The 21,360-nt window shown below is 51.2% G+C and overlaps 1 protein-coding gene across 8 annotated transcripts in view; it reads left to right on the top strand.

Moving 5' to 3' along the window:
• Positions 1 to 96: 96 nt before the first annotated feature.
• Clmn (calmin) overlaps positions 97 to 21,360 on the top strand; it is a 94,874-nt gene continuing 73,610 nt past the window's right edge. For 4 of the 8 annotated variants that reach the window (XR_004114122.1, XR_004114121.1, XM_031355544.1 and 1 more), the window contains exon 1: positions 97 to 279. Coding sequence is in view for 3 of the 8 variants with exons in the window: in XM_031355544.1 (XP_031211404.1) it covers positions 198 to 279 (82 nt within the window). In the remaining 5 variants the exon portion in view is untranslated. Of the gene's footprint in view, positions 280 to 10,880; positions 11,104 to 21,360 lie in introns of those variants that run through there. The other 4 variants (XM_031355543.1, XM_031355545.1, XM_031355542.1 and 1 more) reach the window with 4 other exon arrangements.

Below are 21,360 nucleotides of genomic sequence, written 5' to 3'. Positions count from 1 at the left end.
GCCCCGCCCTCTTCCCTCCCGCCCGGGGCCCCCGCCCCCGCCGGGCAGTGAGCGCGCGCCGGGCGCCCCGCTCCGCCGCCCGCGCCCGCCCGCCAGCCCGTCCGCCCGCGGCGGGGCCGGCCCTTCGCCCGCCCACCAGTCCCGCGCTCGCCGCCCACCGCTCGCCGCCCGCCGCCCCGGCCCGCCGCGCGCGCTCCATGGCTGCTCAGGAGTGGGACTGGTTCCAGCGCGAGGAGCTCATCGGGCAGATCAGCGACATCCGTGTGCAGAACCTGCAAGGTACGGCGGCCCCGGCCTCCCCGGAGGGGCCATCTCCACCGAGCGTGGGCCCCGCTGCGTCCCCCGCGCGCCCCGGAGCTGGTGTGGCTGGCCTGCGCCGGGTTTTCGAGCTCAGGGGGTGGGGCGGTGCGTGGGCGTGAGTGTGTGTGCACGCGTGTGCGTGTGTGCACGCGCGCGTGTGCACCCCATTCCCAGCAGGAGACCCTCACCCCCTCCTCCCGCCTCTGGTAGTTTAGAGAAGTTTGAACGTGGAGTCTTGGGGGCGGTGACCCAGGTCAGGGCCAGGAGAAAATGCCACTGTGTGTGCTGTGTGCGCACAAGCCAGACTTGAAGCACTTTCCGAAGTACCTATGGGGCTGGGGACCTGGAGTGGGGCACAGCGTCAGTCCCCAGAGGCTCTGGATGATGGGGGCAAGCTGAGGATCCCAGTGAACTAAGGTTCGGTAGACCTTCTCCACCTAGCCCACAGACTGGGGAGGAGCTGGGACCAAACCCCCTTGCTTGAGGCGGTTGACAAGATGAAAGAGAAACTCCTGGTGGCCCGTGTGTCAGACTTGGGCTCTGTGGTTCTGCCACCTATGAATATGAAGTATCTTTCAAAAGAAAGTATTGGGTGTGGAAACTTAGCAAACAGAGAGAGGGAAGGAGGAAGGGAGAGAGGGAGAGGGGAAGAAAGAGAGAAAGAGAGAGACAGAGACAGAGACAGACCCACCCCTCCCACTCCCAAAAGGCATTGCCCCCAAGCCCTGTGGGTAGAGTGTGTTTCCAGCCCTCTCTCTCCTATGGGAGCTTTGCGGAATTGGACATAAATCCACTTCCGGCCTCCTCACGCACCTGGACCTGTGCACAGGTGAGGCTGGGTTAGCAAACTTCCCCTACTGACTTGGGGCTGAAGAAGAGTTCAAGGTTGACTTTGCAAGGATCCAGCTCAGAGTCTGGACAGAGGTGGGGCAGGAGGATTGTGGGTGTCCCTTTTGCCAACAGGGCAGGGAGCTCCTGCTGGGGGTTGGGGAAGAGTCTAGATTAAACATTACACCTGAGAGAATGTTTTCTGGGAGTTCACGTGGCCCTCTCCAACTGAGGTTTGGCAAGGACGGTGCAGGTCTGCAGAGGTGACCTGAAAAGGAGCCAGTGGGTGGCTCAGGGAGTGGGCACTGGCAACTCTGGGCTCTGGGCTCTGCTACTGCGCAGCTACTGTGATTTGTGTCAAAGGAGGAGGCTCAGAGTGCAGTGATGGAGAGAGCTTGGATTTGGTTTGGGGTGGGCAGCATACCATTGCTGAGATGGTGTCTGGTTGGGGCTGTCAGATCTGGTGTGTCTCGTGTACCTTAGGCAATCACTAGGCATTTTAATGAGCACATACTATCTGTCGCAGCCAATTATTCTTGGCTCAGGACCAGGTCCCCTCATAGAGCTCAGTCATTGTAAAGGAATATGTGGCAAAGTGAGGCAGAGAGACAGGACTACACAGCAGCATTCGCGATGGGTCTTGAAGGGTTAGGGGGTGTCTCAGCTCCTCGATTTGAGGCTACCACACTTTTAGGCAAAATACCAGTTATAATTTGAACAGCAATGGATTCTGTTAGTAAGAGGCAAACGTCAAATCATGTATCTCAAATGTCATATATATTATGCACATGTATAATGTAGACTAATTTTAAGTGTAAGCTCAACATGCTTTTAGTTGTGGGTACACCCCAGGTAATTGATACCTACATAAAGATTCCCAGATCCCTCGATGGTTGCCTCACCTTCTGTCCCAGTCAGTAACCTCACCCACCCATCACCAAGGCAACCTTTATCCTGATCCTGATCCTTTATCCTCATCTTTGTTTTTAATTCACGTAGGTTCAATTTGTCTCTGGACCCCGACAAAGTTGAACGGTGCAGTTCAATGTTTCCTCTTGATACAGCCCTTTTGATCAACTTGATGTCAGATCCATCAACACAGTCTTTACTATAGCTATAGTTCCTTTTAACTTCTGAGTACTATTCCACTGAATGGATATACCACCATTCTATTCTCTGTTCACCTGATGAAGGGCCTTTGGGGGGTTTGCAGCTTGGGGCAAAGCCGGCTGTGTTTTGGGGGTGCACATTAGTTCTGTGTAGTGGTAGAGTGGGACTTGTCTGCTTTGCTTGGTGTTACTGGGATAAAGCAAGAATGGAGTTCAGGCCAGGGATCTTGTCTTCCTTTTCTCTTGTTTCTCTGTCTGGATTAGGGGCCTAACAGACATATTCTCTTTTTCACTCCTGTGATATTGAGAAGGTCTCAACCAGAAGTTCAAGTCCATCTGGTAGTGGTGGCGCACGCCTTTAATCCCAGCACTTGGGAGGCAGAGGCAGGTGGATTTCTGAGTTCGAGGCCAGCCTGGTCATTTCAGGACAACTCATTCCAGGACAGCCAGGGCTATACAGAGAAACCCTGCCTCGAAAACAAAACAAAACAAAACAAAAACAAACAACAACAGAAGTTCAAGTCCAGAAAGCATTCTACACTGATCTCAGAGCATCTGCTGAGCCAGCTGATGGATGTCAGAGGCCCAGCTATTGTGTGAATCAGCAGTTGGGGGCTGTACCGGGGCCCTGGCTCGCCTGAGCTTAGGTGGGCTGTGGATTGGGCATGGCCATCAGAGCCTGGCTCAGGGTTTGATTTATAAGCCTGTGACTGCTCTCAGTATAGGTGGCCACAGTGTCTTGGTAATCACAGTTGGAGACTTCAAGGGATGGAGGCTCCTGGTACCCATTCGCAGGCAGCTGCTACTGTTGGTCTATCAAGCCTGATTGGAGTCGTCTGTTCCTGGCACAAGGTGGTTCTGGCTGGGGTTAGCAGTGAAGGCAGGCTGAGGGTAGGCCCTACGTGCTGCCTTTCAGAGAACAGCTTGGAGTTAGCTGATCCTTCCTCCCCGTGTGTCCAAATGTTTATCAGGAAGCTCGTTGACTCACACTGTCCGTACATTCCACCTCTGTCCCTGTCCCCCCCGGCCTGTGGGGTTCTAGAATCCAGGCTGTGATTGTGATATGGAAAACCTTCCCTGGAGGAACACTGGGGTGGACGGAGGTGGGGTGGGGGGCATTCCTCCATTAACGGCCACACAGCAGATGAGGCTGTCAGACAGGAGCCCACGATGGCCATCAAGCTCTTTGTTCCCAAGGCTCTCTGGTGCAGCATGGCATCCCTTGGCGCAGACTCCCTGTGGAAGCCTACATGGTCCCTTGCAAGGAAGTGGGGGTGGCTCAGGCTGCTGACCTTTTCGAAGAGGAGAAAATGACCCACGGGAGGAAGTTCCAAGCATAGGCCTGCTGATCCTGCGTGTCTGCCCAGCCCTGGCAGGTGGCACAGAGGTTAGAGATTGGCCAGGTGCCTTCTCTGAGCTGACTGCCAGGTATCCCGGGGACAGTGTTGCTGGCCTCTCCTCTTTGCTTCAGAGTCCAGATGAGGAGTGACCCACTGTGGACAAGGGCTGCGGAGCCAGGGTTTGAGTGGGCTCCTGCTCGTTGGGAGCCTGGTAACTATCTCCCAAACCCCAGGTTTTCTGTTTTGCTTGGCAATGAGGGGCAGGCACATTGAACCTTGGAGAATGCCATCTCAGGCATCAGGGCAGTCAGGGCTCGGTTCCCTGATGCAACTGTGCGGAGGTCATCTCTGTTTGGGGGCTGTCTCCTGTTCTGCTACCTTAAGGACTTGATGCCATCATTTCTAACTTGATTTTTCTAGAACAGCTTGGCTTAGACTCACCTATCTATGGGGGCTAGATGAGGTGGTTGGGGCAGATACCAGGCTGTCCCATCCCTCCTCGGAGGGACACTCAGCAGCATCATTGTCATTGTCTGGGCCCTGCTGACTGTGCTCTTTGACAGGCATTGCCACCTTTAGTCAGAACCGCCCCCAAGGTCATGTGACTTGCAAGTCTAGATGGTATTTGAACCCAGGTGAGCCCAAGGGCAAGCATCCTATGGGTATAGGCACACAGGCAGAGAGGTTGTTAACCTCATTGGTTGTAGTTGTAAAGGTCCCAAGTGGGGCTTTGAATTTGGACTTTGAAGACTGACCGTAGACTTTACTTCATTCTCTCTAGGGCATTGTTTGTATGCTCCAGAAGGATTCATGCTTGTCTCTGTTATGGCCTCCTCCTCCCCTTCCTCCCCTTCCTCTTCCTCTTCTTCTTCCTCCTCCTCCCCTTCCTCCTCCTCCTCCTCTCCTTCTTCCTCTTCCCCTTCCTTCTCCTCCTCCTCCTCTTCCTCCTCCTCCATGGCCTGGACCCAGGCTCTGGCTCTCCTGAGCTTGCTTGGGCTTCTCAATGGTTTTTTTTTTTAGGTTTTGTCCTGGTTTTCCTTCCTCTGATCCACCCACTATCCAGTCACCCCACTGTGTCCCTGCTAAGCCCTTCAGGGAGTTCGTGGATTAAGGCAGAGCTTCCTGGCTTGGTAGTGGCATCAGGGACCTGATCTTGGTGTAACTTTTCCTGAGAAGACAGGGAGAAACATCTTCTTTAGGACGCTAACAACAGGCCAAACAAACAATTCCATCCAAATCAAGCTTGGTGGGACAGTGAGTTTATTGGGCTCATTCTCAGAAGCAGCGGCAAGCTATTACAGGACTGGGGGTGACCCTAAAATAGCTACGCCACTACAAAGTTGTCCCCCGCTTACATGGGTGACAACTCATGAAAGCTGGAGTCCCCATTCAGTTGACATTGTACCCCCTATTTACTCTAGCACTTCCTGAGACCACGTGCTCATTGGGATTAGAGGTAGGGCATGGGAGAAGGGTGGCTGGCATGTCAGGGGTGCCCACAGGAAAACGCCTGTGGGGCCCAGTCTTGTGAAATGGGGTCATGATGCTCTGATTAAGATTATAGCGGTCATGTTATGCGTGGAGGAGAACATCCCACAGCCTGGGTAGCTGCTAGGTCTACCCCTGAAAGAGTAGTGTCAAAGTCTAAGGATGAGAAAAAGGCTGGGTTGGCCTGGCAGGCTCTTGTGGCACCCCTAGCAGACCACAGAGGGTCTGGTATGAGGCCGTCTGCTGTGGTCTATTAGAGGTATCCTGCCGGCCTCCTCACCCCTAGTTACCGTCCTTGGCCCCTAGAGCCCACTCTGCTCTGCTCATCTTCCCACGTCTAGATGGTCTGTGCTCGGGGACCGGGCCAGAGAGGGAAGAGCACAGGAAAGGGCCTTTCTCCATCCCCACTCCCTAAATGTACCCCCCAACCCCACCCTGGCTGTCCGCACAGGTAGTACCCTGGAAGGCTCCATTTAAAAACCAGGAGAAAATCAGATGTGGATGTTTGTCCCTAGAGAGGTGCCTTGCTGGGTCACTGGCACTGGGGTGGTATGCTTGCTTCCCAGGCATGAATCTTGGTGTGGATGTATTGGTTTTTCAGTCAGACCCCAGCTTATGAGTCATCTCTGGTTTGCAGGTAAAAGCTCACCGCGTGGGAAAGGCCTTTCTTGGGGCATTTTCTTGTATGGTTAGGGAACAGAGCCTGGCCTTAGAGGCTGATGGTCAGAGTCAAGGCTCTGATACCATGGCTAACTTACTGTGGGATCCAGGGAAATAAATTGTTTACCTGCAATTTCTTGGCTTTTGCCTTAATAAAGAAGGAGTTGGCTTACTGGGAGCTCTGAGTGACCTCTGGAAGGTGGTGTCAAGGGAGGTTGGACCTAGGTATTGTTTATCCAACTGAAGCCATTTGCATTCTGTCCTGTGGCACTCGGGTGTGGGCTGCCCACGTGTGGCTCCACGCAGATCTGCTGGCCGTGTTCCTGGATTCTTTTCACATTCAAGTGCCAGAGATTCATTTCCACCCCGAGACCCAGCAGAGAAGGCTGCACTTCACAGGTTCTCTATAGAAAAGGCACATAGCAGTAAATGGTGGGCATTCTTGGTTTGCCCTAGCTGGTTAAGCTGGGGGGGGGGTGAGGGGTGGGGCTAGGGACTCAGGCAAATGGAGACTCCTGTCTACATGTGTACCCAGAAGCCAGAGTGCTGGGGGAGGGAGCAGAACCCATCTTGAGAATGGGGTGTACATAGCTAGAGGCAAGCCCTCCCCTGGGGGTTGGTAACTGACCTATGAAGAAGAATGAACACAGGAAGGCGGCAGCCAGAGGGGCCTGTCCTTCTCAGAACAGCCAAGCTGCCTGCTGGCACCCTACCCTCCTGGGGAAGGAGAACACGGGACCAGATCAGCCATTCTAGGGAAGTGTCTCTTGCCCAAGAGGCCTGGCTTTCATGAAGTGCCCTGTTGGCCTGCAGAACACTGTGGCATTTTATATTTTATTGGAACAGTGGAGCTCTGGGCAAAATCCTGCCCAACAGGTCATAGGTTACGCCTACCCTGTGTCTGAAGGGGAGAAGAAAAAGAAAGCGATTGTCTTTATAATGGTTGAGCCATTAAAAGTGAACTCCCGTTCCCATAGAAACCTACTTGCATGTCCCTTGGTCTCTTTTGAAAAAAGAAAATACTGGTAGATTCTGTCTGTCATAGAAGGAAGTAGAAGCAGCCCGTGGTGACTCTGAGGGTTTTCCTCTTTATTGGTGTGTTTGCTTTTCTGTGATAAATTTTCTCCTCACCGAGTAGGCATGCCAAGACTTTAGCCATCGGTTACATTTGGCCTACTCTTGTTTTATAAATAAAGTTTTTTTTTTATTCATTTGGATATTATCCATGACTGGGTATGGAAGAAGAAGGCACCCAGAAGGACATGTTTACCACTTGGTCAGGTGCAGAAAAAGAGTAAAGTTGGGGGATGTAGAAACAGTAAAATTCAAGAGAGAGGGTGTGTGTGGCATGTGTATAAGAGAGAGTGAGAAAGACAGAGGACAACATATATATTCTCCAATTTAAGTGCTAGTCATGACCATTGTTAAATAGATGTTTTTCCAAGTCATTTCATTGCTCCACCCTGGACATGACCCACCAAGCTGTCCTAGGAACTCTGATCTGAAGTACACGCTAGCTACGCCTGCCTTCTCCTCACTGCCGCTCAGCACATTTGGTCTAGAAGCAGTTCAGGGTGAGGCCTCGATGTCATGCCAACACCTATGGCATATGCAGTCACCTTTCTTCCAGAGGAGGTCGGACACTCAGGGATCCAAGGAGGCCAGTCAGCTGTATGAGGTAGCTAGCCTTCCTGGGGAGATAAAAAAGGGCAGGCTCATGGCGAGCATGGGCTTGAGTGGAAGACTTCCTGTCAGAACCATGGCAACCTGGAGAACTTCCGGTAGGATGAATGAGATTGTATTTTTGACAGACAGACTCAGTGTGACAGGTGGGAGTCCCTAGGAGGTCCATGCTATAGAGGGCCTCCTCTGAGCCTAACAGCTGTCATCCTCCTCAGAATGGCTTGTTGACTGTTAGCATTCCCTCACAGGAAGCGGGGAGGGTCTCCCTGGACACTCACCTGAGGCTCCAGCTCCTCTACCCTGCAGCTTTGGGGTTACTCGGGCTCCTATAATTAACCACTCACCTCAGCTTTATAAGTAAGCACATAAAGCCCTTGGTTTCTCAAGTTGGACTTTGTTGAGATTGTCCTTTGGTTTGTTCTTGGGACTTCATTAGGAGTAGCCGCTTGTATACAACTCCCCAGGGAAGTACGAAACCAGCGTAGCGTAGAGCGCTCGTGGGTTAGGCTGCCCATCCATTCCTACCCCAGGGCTGACGGCTGTCTAGCACCCGCTCTGTTGCCTGCTGTATAATGGGTTTACCCACTTGAAGTCCAGAGCTGTGGTTGAAAGGCAGGGAGCTAGGCAGTGAACTCAAGAGCCACACACTTGATACCCTCCTTGTGTTTGCCCTGGAGCCCAGTGCTTCTTGGAGATTATTATCCAGGGTGCTTGAGGATGAGGAAAAGCTGAAAGAGGATTTGGGGGCATTCGGAAGCCCTGGTCAAAAGCCACTTCATCTCGTGCAGAGCGCCAGGTGGAGTTGGATAGAGCCCCAATGACGTCACACTCCACTCCTGCTGTTCTCTTGGGGGGGGGGTGCGGTTCACATGCAGCTGGAGCCTTTGCCACTTTATATTCTCCTCTTTTTAAGACTATTTTTAATCTCCTGTGCTGTGACGTACTTGTACTTAAAAGGCAGTTCTGAGCACTCCGGTTAGGATCTGGGGCAGCAGGTGGAGAGGGCCTCAGAGATGATCTGGTTCGATGGACAAGAACCTGAATTTAGATGACATCATCCCTGTTCCTTCTTTACTTAGGGCAAGCCAGCCCTGGACCTGGAGCCAAACCTACTTGGGTCACACCTCTGTGTACCTCATGCGATCTGGACACCAGGCCAGGTTCAGCCCTGCAGTCTTAACCTCTGGATGTCTCTATCCCCCAGCCACTCTCGTCCCCAGGGAAAAGCTCCTTCCTTGGATAAACCGGACCCCAGTGTTTCTCATGCTCACTCTTCCCAGAGGGAAGTGCTGGAACGTGTTGAGAAACTGTTGTAACTGGAGGCCATGTTGGACAAAGTAAGCCTGACCCAGAAAGGCAAACATTGAACATTCTCTGTCATCTGTGCATCTAGAATTAAAAATATATTTCATACACTCACACTCACATATACTCACCCTCACATATACTCACACACACCACACACACATCACACTCACCTGCACCACACACACTCACACACACATACATTCACACACACATACACTCACACACACACACCACACACTCACACATACACACTGGACACACACACATATACTCACACCACACACTCACACATACACACTGGACACACACACATATATTCACACCACATACTCGCACTCACTCACACACATTCACACATACCACACACTCATACCTACTCACATACACACACAAGACACACTCAAACACACATGCACACATCACATATACACTAACACTTACATTCATACACACCACACTCACACACATACACACACTATAACACTCGCACATTCACATACACCAGACAGACTCATACACACATGCACACATCTCACACTCACCACACACACTTACTCAAACACATTCACACACACTCACACACTCACATACACATACCACACACTCACACACATATACACATACCACACACACACACACATGCACTCACATTTACACACACATGTACTCACACACAGACACACATATGCACAGACACACATACTCACACATGCACTCAGACATACACCACACAAACTCATATACACCACACACACACACACACACACACACACACACACACACACACACCATGAAAGTAGGAGGGAGTCTATCCAGGAAGAGGGAGGTAACCAGCAGTATTTGGGGAGTGAGGCCAAGAGAGGGAAATAGGTATGAAAGTACTCAATAAACATATATAGAAATATGATGAAACCCATCATGTTTATGCAATGAATATATACACTGTTTAAAAAAGTCCCCAGTCTAGACGTGTAAGCTACAAGGGACTTCCACTCCCAGAAAATGACATCTGACCTTGTCTTGTGTGGGAGTCTAGCTGAGTGGCCACACGAGTCTTTCCAGGCTCACCCTGTCTCCATGCCTCCTCCCGTTTAAAGCAGAGGTCAGCTTGTTTAACTGCCGTCTCCATGGAGAGTTTGTGGTGCTGTTCGTGATCATTGCTAAGCACACTTTGCTTTTGTCTCTGTGGTGTTTGCTAAAGCAGAGATGTACATGGAGATGATGAGATAGCAGAAAAGCGTGTCTTAGGACAGCTCTCCGATTCTCAGGCTGACTTAGGGACTGTCTAGCCAGATTTAGAGAAGACGGCCTGGGGCTCTGTAGTAAGAGGTTTGATGTTCCATGCAGGTTGTGTGTGGGGTGGTGTCCTAATTAGCTTTGTCAACTTGACAAGATCACATTGCCTAGAGTCATCTGAGAGGAAAGCCTCCTTGGAGGAAATGCCTGGGTCAGATTGGCCTCTGGGCAGGTCTGTAGAGAATTATCTTGACTGATAACTGATATAGGAGGGTCCAGTCCACTGTGGGCGGCACTATCCCTAGGCAGGTGGTCCTGGGCTGTGTGAGAAAGCTAAGCATGAGCTGGTGAGTCATCAAGTGGCATTCCTCCATGTAATGCTCTGCCCCCTGTCTGCCCCCGATGGTTAATATCCGTACCTGAAAAATATAGATGCTACCACTGAAGGGCCAAGCAAGACCCAGAGTGTTGGCTGCTGGGCTTTGAGTGCAGGAATCAGAAATCAGAGAGAAGTCTGCAAAGATGGGGCTAGGGCGGAGGCTCTAAGAGTAGGCTGGGACTTAGGGCTGGGGAGGAAATATGGAAACTTGGCCATGGATCAAGGACCAGCTGATCAAATAGCAAGTAATACTGGGTAAGAAGTCATTGCCTCGGGTGGGCTTGTCACCTGCCTCTTGGGACTGGACAAAGCTCATTGTCACTTATACACTGGTAACTCCAACTAACAAGACAGAAGGCCAAGCTCTCAGACAGAAGACTGACTGATGGCTGAAGCGACTTGAAGTGGCCATGGGAACTGTCCTTTACTCTGTACCCTAGACTGTGTGATGGTGATGACATATTATAAAGCGTTCAGTGTCTCCTATTTATGTCATTTCATTCTGATGTCACCCTCTGAGGCTGGTGTCATGGCCCCACTGTACAGACACACTGAGGCCATTGCAGGAGGGAACGCCTGTCTAATTTGAACTTTCTTGGAAACAAACCCACACACTTTACAAATCCAAGCTGAGGGCCTTGGGCACAGACAGCCCACTGGTGATGGCCTCACAGGGGATCTTGGGAGCACATGTACCATGAGATACCTCACGCTGCTAGGAAATGAAGAGGAGCAGAGGGAGTCAGCATGGGTCACAGGTGAGACGGCCCAGGTCAGTACTGCTGCCCTTGGATCTGTCTTGGCGGTGGTGGCTTCCAGTTCTAGCACTAGAGTGCTGTGTTCACATCTGAACTCATGAACGAGGAATTGAAGGGAGACTCTAGACCCTGGGCTTTGGCAGACGCCCTGTGTGAGGCTATTGATGGCTGGTGAAACGGTACACTCATCCTCAGGTCTCATACCCTTTACCCTTTTTCCTTCCCTCTCAGCCCCTCGTCCACTGCCTTTTCCTTGAACAATTCCTTTTGACATTTTTTTTAAGCTGATGATTTTGATATGTCCTTTTGTCACCGAGTCAGATGCTTGCACATCTTAATCTTGACTCCTTTAGTCCTATGCTCCAATACCTAAGAAATGAAAGCATGCATGGCTCTGCTCCTGCTCTTTGGCCCTCAACCCCTACTTCCTGATCTAGTTCCAACACACTTTGAGGGATCTCAGTGTCCTACTAGGTCTGTGCTACTCAAAGCTTAGTCTGTTGGGAGGCTTGATCCCCTGCTGCCTCCTGTTCTGCCTTTTGCGTTCTTGGGAGTTTAGATCATGTTGTTGATCTTGTTGCCAAGCCTAAGGGTTTATGTGTTTAATCCCAAACTCTTTCTGCATTGGATGGATGGGTGTTTTGGGTGGTTGGGACACCAGGTGGATTCTGTCTCTTGGTCCTGACTGCTTGAGTAAATCCAGGTCCTCGGTCTGCTCGAGTCTGGACTTGTTGCCCTCCACACCTGGGATCTTGGCTGTCTCCTGGGCTGTCGGTTATACCTCACCATGCGTTCCTTCACCTTCCACTGCTTCCTGCCTTCTGATGGTGTCCACTTGTGGATACTAACACACATTCTTGCTGAGAGCGGGTACCAGGGTGGTATGTTGTCTGAGAACTCAGACCGGGAAAATTGATATCTTCTCTAATTCTTGATTGGCTGATCATTATGTTCGCAACTGGCAGTCCCTTCCTCTGGGGTACTGAAGGGCTTGGAAGGCTTCAGTTAGAAGCTGTGAGGCCATGCCTGATCCCTTAGGAGCTATGAAGCCATGCCTGATCCATTAGGAGCTGTGAAGCCATGCCTGAGCCGTTAGGAGCTGTGAAGCCATGCCTGAGCCGTTAGGAGCTGTGAAGCCATGCCTGATCCATTAGGAGCTGTGAAGCCATACCTGATCCATTAGGAGCTGTGAAGCCATGCCTGAGCCGTTAGGAGCTATGAAGCCATGCCTGAGCTGCTGTGGGCAAGCTCCTCTCTCTCTCTCTCTCTCTCTCTCTCTCTCTCTCTCTCTCTCTCTCTCTCAAAACTTTCTGTTTCTTCTCTGCTCCCTGGTACCCTGAGTCTTCAAGGGCTCCCCCTTGATGCTGGCATCTTCCCCCTTGATGCTGGCATCTTTTTGTCTCTTTCGTTGAATAGTTACTGAACCCTTCCCATCTGAGACTGCCCTTCGGTTCTGGAACATTCTCTCTGACTCCACTATTACGATTTCTGTTCTTCAGTCTTCTCTGACCTTCCAGAACTCTATTTAGATAGTGGCTCAAGGAGACTTTCATCTTTAATTTTCTTATCTTTTCTATTTTCCATCCCTGTATTCTGAGAGATTTCATCCTCTTCTAATTCTGTATTTTATCTATTGCATTTTTAATTTGCAGGCGCTATTGAAGAGCAGAAACTTTCTCTCCCACACTGGGGGTGGAGGATTAGTGCTGTCCAAGATGGTGGGAGACCTCAAGAGTCAGCCCACTAGGGGGGCTGGAACCCCAGCACTGGTGGTTTGGGGAAAGTTCTTTGGATGCCACCTTTGTTCTCCAGATACCTCGTGTAGCTTGGAAGCATTGCCTCAAGAGCTATGGCGATTGCTGAGTCCTGGAGGCAAAGGGCCCGTAGGCATGTTCCCCCTGCAGCCCAAGGCCCAGTTAACCTAGAGTCTAGCTAAGAAGCTGGCACAACACAGAGTCATAAATGTACCTGAGTCATTTTGAGATTTATTTGGGTAACTTGATGGCACGGTTCTTGAATATGAACTTTGTAGATACCAATGTTGTGTTGCCATATCGACAACCAACCACTGAGGCTGGTGGGAAACTTGGCAAGGGAGCGTCCTGGAGACTCAACTTCGAGTGCCTGTTAGTCCTTTAGGGTTAGCAGGTTAGAGGTAGGTGTTCCCTTTTGATGGTTTCACAGGCTGCTGCTACATACTGATTACCAGAGGGAATTGCCAGCATGGCTGGGAGCGTGTTGGCCACTTCTAAAGGCTTTCCTCAGTCATACTCTAGTTCACCAGTTGCTGGTGTCCCAAGGCCCAAGTCTGGAAGAGTCAGCTGCAGCACAGGGTCCTCCCTCCCCAAGGCTTCCACTCACCCATCCTTAGGCTGCAAGCCCCGCCCAGCTTGGCAGTCAGCATTTTGATTGGACAGCGGTATAGGCTGGTTGCTATTTTTAACAAGGAGCTGGAGCCCAGTGGGGTCTGAAAGAGTGCTGTCCACAGGACCCTTGTTTAGGTTCTGTGTCGTTGGTTGTATGCTGGCTCCCTGCCCATTTTTATACATTTGCCCTAGCCTAAAGCCATAGGCTTTCTGGAGCCAAGCTTTTAAACAATCTTTGCTTCTGGTGAGATGATGGCTAATTGCCTGGCCTTCACCAGCCTCTGGCCACCAGCTTGACCTTAACTTGTTCTCTAGATGCTTGAAGGGTTCAGGCCACCTGCAAGTAGGAGGACTGTGGAAGTGGCCTTTGGCGGTTCCAGGAAAGAACAAATCAATGTATGGTCCTTCAGCACAGCTCAAATGAGGTCTTTTAGTTTGCAGCCCTGGCTGCTTAAACACGGTTGATCAATCCAGGGAGCAGAAATCAAAACAAAATCCCGCAACAAGAAACAAACAAGGAAGGGCGGCCTGTGCCTCCGAGTCAGGCTTGAAGACAGCCTGGGGTTAGAGCTTGCTTCCTGTGGTAGCTTCCCCTAGTGCGCCAGTCTCTTCTGTCTGCAATGAGTGATATTAGCAACTTGAGTGTCCCCTTGGGGCTGTTAGGGGATGCAGTGAGGTCCCTAGGCCTTTTGAGTCAACTTTTTTTTTTTCCTTCACGGTTTACTTAAAATAAATTGTGTGTAGTGGTCGGAGCTGGGGAGATAACTTAGTTGGGAAAATGCTTGGTAAGGACCTCAGTTCAGTCCCCAGAAACCATGATTCAAAAACAACAACAACAACAAAAAAGCAAAGCAAAAAAAGAAAAAAAAAAACCCAAACAAAAAACAGCCAAGTGTGGTCCAGCACTCCTGTAATCCCAGAGCCAAGTGTGGTCCAGCACTCCTGTAATCCCAGAGCCAAGTGTGGTCCAGCACTCCTGTAATCCCAGAGCCGGAGAGGCAGAGGCTGGATCAGTAGGGCTCCTTGGCCATTCGTCTGAGCCTACTTGATGAGCTCCAGGCCAGTGAGAGATCCTATTTGTTGAGCCATTTGAGGAACAGCTGAGATTGTCTTTGGTTTCCACACACACGTGTACGTTCGTACCCGCGCCCATACAAATATATACACACATATGCACAAATGCATGTAAAAATAAAGGGGGGTGTATTTCTTCCTTCCTTTTGGTGTGGTGGTCAGTATTTTCACAGAAGCGCAGCTGGATGAGCTGAGGGACTTATGCACCCAGGCAGTGTTTGGGGTTTGTGCCGTATCACCTCAGACTTGGGCTACTTGATGATTAGCACCAAGTGTCTGATTGAAGCTTGAGTCATCTGGGATAGAGGAGATACTAGGGCTGAAGCATGGGGAAGGTGCCCTGGGACAGGACCCTATGTCAGGCGGGCATGGGCAGAGGTGGCTTCCAGATGAGTGGGGGGCTGTGAGACTGTATGTGCAGGTGTAGGTGTGTGCTCCAGAGATGAGTAAGAGGTGGCCTTGGCCAGTCCAGCTCAGGACAGAGGGAGCTGAGGGTGCAATTGTGAATAAGGCTATAGACTTTTGGCCGCTCTCTCTCCTGTAGCCTTTGCCTGGCTGGAGGCCAGCATCCCTCCATGTGCAAGTGCCACCCGGGGTGCTACCAGCTCCAGAACAGAGAGGATTCCTAGGAGTGATGTGCAGGAGGTTTAGTGACCTTAACTGAGTCTCTGGAATAGCAGCCATGTTGCCATCAGAATCCCCTTGAGCATCCCAGTGGAGAGGGGACCATCCACTCGAGAGCTCCAATGAAGGAGCTGCGTCTTCTTGCCCCTCATTCAAAAGGCTCTTTGATGTGAAGGTCCAGCTTTGAGGTCCCTGGTAAGTCAATAGATGATGTCACTGATATGATGAATCGGGTCCATTATAGCTCAGGGCTCTCCAGGCATGGGAAGGATCCAAGAGAGGGGTGTGATGCCGACGCCCCCTTGGATGACACCGTGGAACATTACGTAATGCGTCAGATGCACATGACGCAAGTTTTATTTGCTTTTCAAAACACAGACTGTCTTCAAGTGAACCCGGCCAGAGTCCACCTGCTCTTGAAATGACTTCGTTAGAACACACGTGTTTCGTTGACGTCTGCCTTGTACAGCATGCTCAGGGGCATAGAGCGGGGTAGGAAAGGACCTGGCCCCCTTGAGATATATATACAGCAGCAGTAGCAGCTATGGACTTGACCGTAGGGTCCCCAACTAGGGCCCTATATCTGCTGTTCTTATATTGAAATGGGAAGAGTGAATGGAAGTTGCTGGAAAGAAGTTGATCAAGAGAGTCTGTTTGCCTCTGGCTAAAGCTAGTGGCAGTGAGGCTCATGGACCAGACTCCAAGGGTTGCCTTGGGAGTGTAGGTGTAGAGTCCTGTGTCTTACCATGCCCCAGAAGCAGAGGCACAGGCAATGGCATTCCACACGTGGGAGCAATGGCCCAGGCTTTCAGCCGTTATCTATGCACCCAGAAGTCAAGATCCACTTCCTTCCAAATAGGCTTTGCTAAGAAGAGACTCTTCTAGACACGCACACATGTTAGCACAGGTTAACTCAGGTGCGGACATACAGAACTCGGGTGACATGGACACATGTTAGCACAGGTTAACTCAGGTGCAGACATACAGAACTGGGGTGACTTAGTGCTTTGGGGTGCAACGAGCACTGTGGCCATGTTTCCCTAATGGCATGTCCTTCTCCCCATACCCACCTCCGCAGGGAATTCTAGGCAGATCTGTCCCCTAGACAGGAAAGCACGTCTCTCAGACATCTGGGTTGAGGGCGGCTAACGTGATGGAGACAGCAAAGGGAGGCAGACGGCACACTCGCTACCACATCGCTGTTGCCGTCACCGAACATGTGTGATGGGAACACTGCAGCGTGTTTTATACTTAATTGTCCAGGAACTCTCCCAGCAGCGGGGCACTTGGGGAGTGGAGGCACCACTAAGCCTGGTTCAAGGTTCATGGTCTCATGGCTTTCATAGCAGGGTCGAAATTTGACTGCAGGTGCATCTCAGAAACCCGTGCTCTCTCCATGTGCTCTCTGCCTCAGCAGTCCCTCATAAACACTGGCTTTGGTTCTGTGAGTAGCAAGCTGGTGGCATTGGCCTGAACCTCCTGTCTGGACCTCGGTTTCTCCTCTAGTGTATGATGATGAGTTAGAGCTGCACTGCCCATAGAGGGGGCACCATTACAGTGTGTCTTCAGACCCAGCAGGGCTAGGCTAAGCAGAGCCATGATGCCTGACGGGGGTGCATTCAGGGTTTCAGATCCCTAAAATGAAATAGCATACCGTGGCATCAAATCTATGCTTCCCTTCTGTCGCCTTAACTCTGAAGCACTTAGCCTGCCTGACTGTGTTCCTTGCTCAGTGTCGTGACAAAATGCCTGGCAAAATGAACGCGAGGAAGGAAGTTTGCTTTGCTCACAGTTTGAGGGTACAGTTCATCATGGCAGAGAAGCAATGGTGGCGGGAACTCGAGGCAGCTGATCACATGACATCCGCAGCCAGGCAGCAGAGACAGATGGCCACTTTCTTGCTTTCAGTCAGCCCAAGACTGAAGCCCATGGAGTGGCATTGCCCACATTCAGGGCAGGTCTTCCACCTTAATCCAGTCTAGACCCCTGTCACAGACACGCCTCTCTTAGATCCCACATCCTGCCAAGCTGACACTATGAGCCACCCCACTGATTCCTGGGAATGGCTGATGGATTATGGTGTTTGGGAAGGGACATCTGGAGAGCTGCCCGTGTTTGATACAGGTGCAGTTTCCTGCCCAGGTATCTTTAGTGTGGAGAGCCAGCTGGGACTGCAGCAACCACTCCCGGGCCACGCTGCTCCTGGCTCTCCCTACTCACTGAGGTGTGGTGCCCAAAGGCCCTCCTGAGTTTCTCTCCTGATTATCCCTGGGGCTGTCCAGCCTGACCTCTAATGCCACCAGAGGAGGGACACTTTCCTGCTCTGGTATCAACTGTCACCCTCGATGGAGTTTGGCCATATCTGTAAAGTTGATGGATGCTTCCCTTCCTCCGGATTGACCTGTGAAGGGGTACACATGGGGTGGCCATACTTGGCCACAGCTCTCCGTAGCTTCACCCCTGCTAAGTGCTCTCTGGCTGACATTTGTCACCCTCATGACACAAAGCATATATCTGTGTGTATGGTGCATATGTGTGTACGTGTACATGTACATATAAATGTATGTGTGTATGTGTGTATATATATATGTGTGTATTGTGTATGTATATATGTGTATGTATTTGTGTGTGTATGTGGTGTGTGCATGTTTGTGTGTGTATGTATGTATGTGTGTGCATATGTACATGTATATGCATGTGTATGTGGTATATGTGTATGTGTGTGTGTGTGTGGTATATGTGTATGTGTGTGTATGTGTGGTATGTCTATGTGTATATGTACATGTATGTACACGTGTATGTGGTGTGTGTATATGTGTGTGTATGTGTGGTATGTGTGTGCATGTATATCTGTGTGTATGTATGTACATGTGTGTACATATATGTGGTGTGCATATATGTATGTGTATGTATGTGTGTATGTGTGTGTATGTATGTGTGTGTGTATGTGTGGTGTGTGTGTGTGTGTATGCGTGTGTGTGATGCTAGAGGTTGATGTTGCTGTCTTCCTCAGTTACTCTTCTGCCTTATTTCTTGAGGCAGAGTCTAACTGGCTACTCTAACTGGTCAGAAAGATCCAGCGATCCACCTGTCTCTGCCTCCCAGCACTCAGATTACAGTATAGACTTCCACACCTTGCTTTTTGCATGGCTTCTATGGTTTAGGTCCTCATACACTCTGCAGGACCACTTTACTGACTGAGCCATCTCCTCAGCCCCAGCTTATATGTTTGGCATCATTCCCAAAGTCATGTAGTTTCTTTAGCCAGAGCTACAGGGGATAATATGCCATTGAGTCAAATGAGCCACACCCCTCCATCAATGGTCCAGCTGGCAAAATCAGGTAGATGCTGTCAGCTGACCTAATCTGGAGGCAGGGTGTGGGTATGTCTGTGTGTAGGCCTAGATTTGACTACACAGCTGCCACAAGTAAATCTTTGTGGTTATGCAAAGGGGTTGGGAATTCTAGACTTTTACCTCAGTGGTCATAGATACTCTCCACCTGTCTGTGGGTCTTCCAGTGGACTCAGGGCTTGAACACAAGGTTAAAGAGTTAAAAGGTTGCCTGCAGGGTTCTCCGGAGAGACCTTCCTCTCTGGATGTTCTGGAGCGCTGTACCAGCTTGGGACAGTACTTGGTGGGTATGGTGTGCAGCCTACAGAGGAGTTACTATATATACTGTTCATCTGTACGTCTATGTACAACCACTCTTGTTTTTATGTGGCTTTCAGGCCTCGTGGCCTCTTTGCTGAGCCACCAGCCTGTCTTCTGTTCCTTTCCCATCACAAGCCTGGCTCTCATCACACCTCACGGTGCCCGTTGTCTCACAGTGTAAGATCGGCATCTGCCTTGCCCAGTGTCTTTCTACATGTTGGGCGGTTCTTCTTGGCCGGAGAGAGAAAGCTCTCTGCTGTTGGCTGTAACCAGTCACTCCCTGGCTACTCTCTGTTCTTAGCTCCCTGTTGGGGACTGGCTGGTCTGAGCTGGCCTAGGGTTGGCCCAGGAGCACCTGTGGAGTGGGCGCCCCAGGCCCTGTGAGCAGTGGGCGCCCCAGGCCCTGTGAGCAGTGGGCGCCCCAGGCCCTGTGAGCAGTGGGCTGCAACTTCCTTGTGCCTTTCCCAGGGACACAGAAGCCGTTCTGTGGGCAGAGCTGCCCCAGGTGAGGCTCGTCCTAAAAGGGCGACTTGTCATTCGGTAGGATTTTCTCAGGGTAAGTTCTGAGAAAATGGTGGCCCAGGCTCGTGGCCAACATTTAGGGTAGATTTAAATTCAATGTTATTGAGTTTTTATTTTATTTATTTATTTATTTTTAAGTGGCAGGGGCATGGGGTGATGTGCACATGGGCGGAGGTCAGAGGTCAACGTGCAGAAATCCATTCTCCCTCTTCACCATATGCGTGGTAGGGTCTCACCGGGGTTGCCAGGTGTGATGGCATGTGCCTGTGTGGTAGGGTCTCACTCGGGTTTCCGGGCATGGTGACAAGTGCCTTTACCTGCTGAGCCTTCTAGCCTAGCTCTGAAATGGATTTTAAAGTTGGGATTTCCATTCACCACCTTTGGGGAATAGGTTTCTGGCCTAGAATACTTTTTTATTCTGCCCTTGGACAATTAAAAACAAACAAACCCCAAAACAAACAAACAAACAAACAAACAAACAAACAAACCCTGACCTCTTAGCCTACTGGACGTGAGAGGATGTGAAAACCTGGGAATCAAATCCAAAGGAGCTGTCACCACGGCATGGGCTTCTCTGCCCCCTCCTCCACTGGCTTGGGTCACAGGGCGAGCATTTTCTGACTACCTAAGATGTTGAGGGGCCCCAGGATAGGCAGGCTGGAGGGAGTAGCCACTGCTCTGAGCTCCTCCTGGACAAGAGGGATTGCAGGGTAAGAGTAGCTGCCTAGAGAAACGAGGAAAGGGGTGGGGTGGAGTGGGGTCTGGGACTCTGGAGTCCCTGCAGGAAGGGGTGTGGTGAGTAGGAAAGATTGAGATCTAGGCTCAGGTCCTGACTCCTCCCCTTGGAGCTCGGGGTCCTGGCTCCTCCCCTCTTGGTAGCCAGGTGCTTTCCAGCCCTCTGCTAGTCAATAGAGTGCCCTGTGACAAGTTGTAGTCTCCCGTTCCCTGCGGGGCTTCCCTCCCCGGTGGGGAGTCTTTGAGTTCACTCAAAGACAAAAGGGGAGGGACCCTGTCTGTGTGCTCTCCAGCTGAGTCCTCAGGTTTTGGCCAGTGCTTACCTCAGGCAGAGCCAGTCTCTAAGGAGGACTTGGTAACCACTGGGGAGGTTTGGGGTTTCAGGACTTCAGGGGTGCTATTTTTTCGGGAGGTGGGGGTGGAGTAGAGGCCCCAATACCATAGAATACCCTGCCAGACAGGAATCAGCCCCTAGTTGGGGATGATCCCCAAGTAGTGGGAGGAGGAGCCCTGCCCCATGCTGGACACTTACACTGCTGGTGTCTGAGCCTCAGCAGACACTCTGGCTGGGAGATCTGAGTGGGACTGAGACAAGCGTATCTAACAGGGTCCCTCAGGCGAGCTGTCCGTCCAAGCACTATGCTCTCCTAAGGTCACAACAGGGAATGGGGCTGTTTCTGCAGCCAGAGTCAGGGCCACCACTGTTCCTGGGGTACTGAGTAGGCTAGGTGTTGTAGGAAGGGTCCTGTGACCACTTTATGACCAATCAGGAGTGGGCGCTTTATCCCCGCTCCCAATTTCCATATGGATAACTGAAAGCAAGGACTGTTGTTCCTGCTAAGCATATGGAAGCACCGCCCCCTCGCCTCACCAGCCTTCACCACATCCCACAGAGCTGAGCTGTCACTCTCTTGGGCTTGCCACAATTGATGCATTGACTGCAGTCAGCAGTGGCTAGATGTGCCGAGCAGGTCCCTCTCTCCTCTCCCAGTTCAGAATGTCAGCTCAAGGGAGACAGGAAGGAGACAGGGAGGAAGGAATGACAGGACTGGAAAGCCCAGTGTAGGGTGTTACTCAGGCACCTTAGTCTCCCTCCCACGACTTGCAGGCAGGAGCTCAGGGCTTGGGTGGGCATTGGGACCTGGACAGGTCTCTGCATGCTTCTACTGTAAGACAGATGGTGGGACAGCCTGGGGACAGCTTGACATGCCAGCCTCGGCCCCTGTCCTCTATCTACTGCCTCTGCAGGCGTGAGACACTGGTCTGAAAACAGGGCTACTCACCTGCTGCAGGCTCC

This window comes from Mastomys coucha, unplaced genomic scaffold (assembly GCF_008632895.1).
Source record: "Mastomys coucha isolate ucsf_1 unplaced genomic scaffold, UCSF_Mcou_1 pScaffold6, whole genome shotgun sequence".
NCBI classification, from domain to species: Eukaryota; Metazoa; Chordata; class Mammalia; order Rodentia; family Muridae; genus Mastomys; species Mastomys coucha.
The sequence above is the reverse complement of the archived record's forward strand: the minus strand, read 5'-3'. Positions and strand labels throughout refer to the sequence as shown.